Consider the following 5,000-nt stretch of genomic DNA (forward strand, 5'->3'; position numbering starts at 1 on the left):
AAAGCAGGCTTCAAAATCCTCAATTACACACACACTCAAATAAGTATAAGAGTATATAAGTATATATACTCTTTTGATCCCGTGAGGGAAATTTGGTCTCTGCATTTATCCCAATCCATGAATTAGTGAAACAGACACAGCACACAGTGTACACACAGTAAGGTGAAGCACACACTAATCCCGGCGCAGTGAGCTGCCTGTACCAACAGCGGCGCTCGGGGAGCAGTGAGGGGTTAGGTGCCTTGCTCAAGGGCACTTCAGCCGCAGCTACTGGTCGGGTTCGAACCGGCAACCCTCCGGTTACAGGTCTGAAGTGCTAACCAGTAGGCCACGGCTGGCCTTTTTTTTTTATAAATATAAATATAAAAATACACACATACAAACACACAAAGAAACACACTCTGTCATGCACCAGTGAGTTATGTTTCCCACTGTAGGCCATCTTAAGGTTTGATGTTCATACATTTATTTACTAACAGCTGATGGCATCTCTGCAGGCACCAGCCATGGCATTTAGTGTGTTAGTACAGCTGGCTTCCCACACCAACACAGTCCTGGGTTCTCCCCTGAACAACTCCTCCAGGCCCCTGGATCAGAAAGAGTTCTGATTGGCCGGGGCCAAGTTTGTCAGGGCAGGAGAACCTCTGAGGAGCAACTCTAATTGGCCAGTTCTGAAGTTGCCACGGCGAAAAAGCAGGAAGAGTCTATGTTATTTCTGATTTGATTAGGCTCCATTGTGGTGAGACATCAGCTGCCTGGCCGAGGGATGACTCAGGGATGGCTGTCTTCCTCCAGCTCACTGGCAATACCAACATCTAGAAAATACTTGTTCAGTCTCACAAATATTGCACACACACACACACACACACACACACACACACACACACACACACACACACACACACACACACACACACACACACACACACACACACACACACACCAGATAGATAGATATATACTTTATTGATCCACAAGGGGAAATTCAAGAAATTCACCAGGTCTGCCATGACAGAAATATATGCAAATACATGTTCTATGACTGTCACGAAAGCAAACACACACATGAGCATACACACACACACACACACACACACACACACACACACACACACACCCAGTCAGTGTAAATGGGCCACCTGCTCTGCTTGTGAATTCTGAAGGAATGCCACCTGAATCGGCCCTCATCCATCAGGGTCTGACAAGGAGGAGAGGTGGCTAGGGAGAGACAGAGCACAGAGAGAGAAAGAGAGAGAGAGAGAGCACAGGAGCTCAGACAGGGGGAGGAGAGGATGCCATTGGTTGCTGACACATGCGTGATGTGCATTTTAAACAGTTGTGACGTGTGTGTGTGTGTGTGTGTGTGTGTGTGTGTGTGTGTGTGTGTGTGTGTGTGTTTGCACATGAAATACTTTTTTAAGATTAGAAATGTGTCATAATGATAAGACACAATAGGAGATTGAATAGATTCATATAGACAGATTGTGTGGGTTTGTGGGGCCTCTTGAACTGTGTGTGAGAATGTGTGGGTGGGTGGGTTGATATGTGAGGGAGAGAGGTTGGAGCTTTATATAACTTTGATGTTGACTGACTGTAGATTGAGTGGGATGGAGACTGTTAAAAAAAAAACAGTTTAGCTTTTGTGCATTATGTATGATCATGTGGAAATGCCTTTCAGTTCATGGTGTGTGTGTGATTTTTTTTTATTTTTTATTTAAATCTTTCTGTCCCACAGTGCCAGAGGAAAGGTTTCAGAAATAATTTTCTGTTAGTAGTTGGTATTTGCAGATTTGAGATTTTATATTTCGAGATGTACACAATCACGTTCAAGCAGACTTTTGTGTGTGTGTGTGTGGATAATTGTACATGTGCTTGTGTGTGTGTTGCAGGACACACTGTTTCCTGTTCTTTGCTCAGCTGTCCTCTCTCCCATGGTGCACTGGGTGCGTGTTCAGACTCTGTGGTCTTTTCCCAAAGCCCGAGGTCAAAGGTGGAGTGTCTCCGGTCTTCTTCAAACAAACTCCGTCATTCTCTCACACCAGAGGGTCTGCAGTGAGTGTGTGTGAGATAGAGAGAGCGCACAGGATGTGTGTGTTTGTGCGACAGTGGCAATGTTTGTGCCTGTGTGGGTGAACAAGAGAGTGAGAGGGAGGACTGAGTGTATGCTTGTCTGTGTGTGTGTGTGTGTGTGTGAGAGAGAGAGAGAGAGAGAGAGAGAGAGAGAGAGAGAGAGAGAGAGTGTGTATGTGAACACTGTTTGGACAGCGGTTTCACACTCCATGTACCTCTCAGTGCGGGAGCGAAGCTGCTCCGGATGCCCAAGGTTTTCCGACCGGATGAAGACCAGCGTTCCCACTTTCCGCTTTATCCTTCTTAACAAAAACAACTTTCTTTATCTCTCCGTCTCTCTCTCTCTTTCTCCCTTTGTACCTCCCTCCATGTTCCCCCTTTCTGTAATCACCCCATCTATCTACATTTCTTTCTCCCTCTCACCAACTACAACAACTTTTTTCTTTCTTTCTTTCTTTCTTTCTTTCTTTCTTTCTTTCTTTCTTTCTTTCTTTCTTTCTTTCTTTCTTTCTTTCTTTCTTTCTTTCTTTCTTTCTTTCTTTGGCCATGTCCATGTAGCGGGGTATTATTATTGTGTCTACACAAAAACTCAGTTTTCGGTCACTAAATATGGATATTTTTTTTTAAACTCTGGCCAAAGTGGGGATTTTTGAAAAACTCTGTTTCAGTGTTTGCATGTGGACAGGAAGAAAATTGAGTTTTTGGATTGTGACGTGATGTTTTCCCTATTCTTTAAAATGTTGTCAGGTCTCCAATTGGCCATCTGTTTGATTGACGTGTTCTTGATAGCCTTCAACAACGTTCAGCTGTTTTTGCGTATCCATGTACAGGTAGATTAAATTATTTCACAATGCGGAGCACAAATCTCAGTTTTTAAAAATTCCTAGCTACGCGTGTACATGGCCCAACACATTCCACAGAGACACACAAGGGGAATCTGTGCACTTTAGAGTCTCTGTGTTAAAATGTCTGTCCACACACACTCATCCTCACACTCGTTCACTCTGAGTTTGACCCCTGCTCAGTCACGCCTCTCTCCAAGCATGACTGTTAATGTGTCATCACACCTGCCATCGCACTTCCTGTCTCAAACAGGAAGCACTTGCCTCTTGGAGGTACCCATGGGAACTCACTTCTCCTGAATGGGCAGAAAAAGTGGGTAAAAGTTGCTGCATGTGTGGAAACTATGTACAGTACCTGATCCAAGATCAGCTGATCCTCGGCATTGTCCGATGGGATGGGTGTTTACATAACTGGATAGAAACTGGGTCCCCTTAACCGCAAGGAAAGGTTCAACGAGTGCGTTTCATGACCGCAGTGGCAGTAGTCATCACATGGACCATCACACTGACCTAACTTGGTGGTCAGGTGGTGTGTTTGCTTGTTCTTCAGAGGAAACATTTTTCCATGCTGCTATATATTGGTCAAGTGCTCAGTGAATATTTGTGCTCTCTTATTGCTTATCAGAGCTGTGATACAACGCCTGTACAAATACACATACACACACACACACACACACACGTACACACACACGCATACGCACACACACTAATGTTGACATGTATCTTACTGCTTGTGTGTATGTCTTCCTGTCTTCAGGGCCAGCTGTCTCAGGCTCTCAATGGGCTGTCTGACCGTGCCACTGAGGCCAAAGAGTTCCTGGTGCAGCTCAGAAACATGGTGCAGCATATCCAGGTAGAACACACACGCACACACACACACACACATGCACTTTAAGACATTAAGAGTGGGATTTAGAAAAAGGAATGATCAAGTAGATCAAGTACGAAGAGGGGAGACAGATGGAGGGGAGAGAGAGAGAGAGAGAGAGAGAGAAAAAGCAAAAAGCCAGAAGCAACCCTCCAGCCAGGTCTCAGCCCTTCTGCTGGTCCACCACCTGCATGGGGGCAGGGGACACATTAATGTCCTACCAATCTGTTCAAAATGACACCTCACGTCCTACATAGAGCAGAAGGGTACAAGATGAAGAAGGAAGGACACTTAAACTATTAGAGAAGCATGCAGCCCAGCTCGGGGCTCATCCACACTGCCAGCACAAGAGGGGGATTCATCCAGAGCATTTCACGTCTGACTATGACTTCAGATGAGGGATGTCAAGGGTGCAGTTGAGTTCACAGCATTCTACAAGTGCACTGTGGGGCACCAGTGAAACTCATTCTTGTCTGCAGATATGATGGCATGTGTCGTACTATTTTGTTCACCCTCTTACTGACTGCCTCTTTCTTCCTGTCTCAGGATACATCAGTACTTCTTTGTTTTCTTTTATTGTCTCTTATTCTGTATTTCTTTCTTTGTCATATGTTTACTGCTCTGTCATATTTTGTAGCTTGTGTTTCTGTTTTATACTAATTGCATCTGTGCAATCTGTGTTTTCCTCTCTCATCTGTATCTCTCTGTTTGTGTGTGTGTGTGTGTGTGTGTGTTTTCCGTGTGTGTGTGTGTTTGTGTTTTGTGTTGTGCATGAATATGTTTTCCATGTGTGTGTACGTGTGTGTGCACGTGCACTCAGGAGAACGGTGTGGAGTTTGAGGCGTGTTTGGTGGCCCAGTGTGACGCTCTGATCGATGCTCTGAATCGCCGCAAAGCCCAGCTGCTGTCACGCGTCAACAAAGAGCACGAGCACAAACTCAAGGTGAGACACACACATCATCAACCACTCAGATATTCAACATTATGCTCCCATTAGATATGCATTAACCAGCACAGATTTCCTAGAAAGCCTAACTGGGTCTACATAATAAAGACCAAACGGGCCTCACTCCTTACTTCTTTCCAGATCAGCGCACTGGTTACAGTAACAGCTCGGGGTTTAGTGGTTAGGTTTGGATTAATCTATCAGAACCCCCCTGAGCAGGTGTGTGTGGTAATTAGACACATATTGGGAGAGGTATCTCTATAAGCCCCAAACT

At 45.0% G+C, this 5,000-nt stretch overlaps 1 protein-coding gene across 4 annotated transcripts in view; it reads left to right on the forward strand.

Moving 5' to 3' along the window:
- The window catches only part of trim9 (tripartite motif containing 9), a 39,555-nt gene that overhangs the window by 13,222 nt on the left and 21,333 nt on the right, over nucleotides 1-5,000 (forward strand). For 2 of the 4 annotated variants that reach the window (XM_048227261.1, XM_048227263.1), the window contains exons 2-3: nucleotides 3,670-3,765; nucleotides 4,601-4,723. In XM_048227261.1, coding sequence (XP_048083218.1) covers nucleotides 3,670-3,765; nucleotides 4,601-4,723 — 219 coding nt within the window. The remainder of the gene's footprint in view (nucleotides 1-3,669; nucleotides 3,766-4,600; nucleotides 4,724-5,000) is intronic. The other 2 variants (XM_048227262.1, XM_048227264.1) reach the window with 1 other exon arrangement.

This window comes from Alosa alosa, chromosome 19 (assembly GCF_017589495.1).
Source record: "Alosa alosa isolate M-15738 ecotype Scorff River chromosome 19, AALO_Geno_1.1, whole genome shotgun sequence".
NCBI classification, from domain to species: Eukaryota; Metazoa; Chordata; class Actinopteri; order Clupeiformes; family Clupeidae; genus Alosa; species Alosa alosa.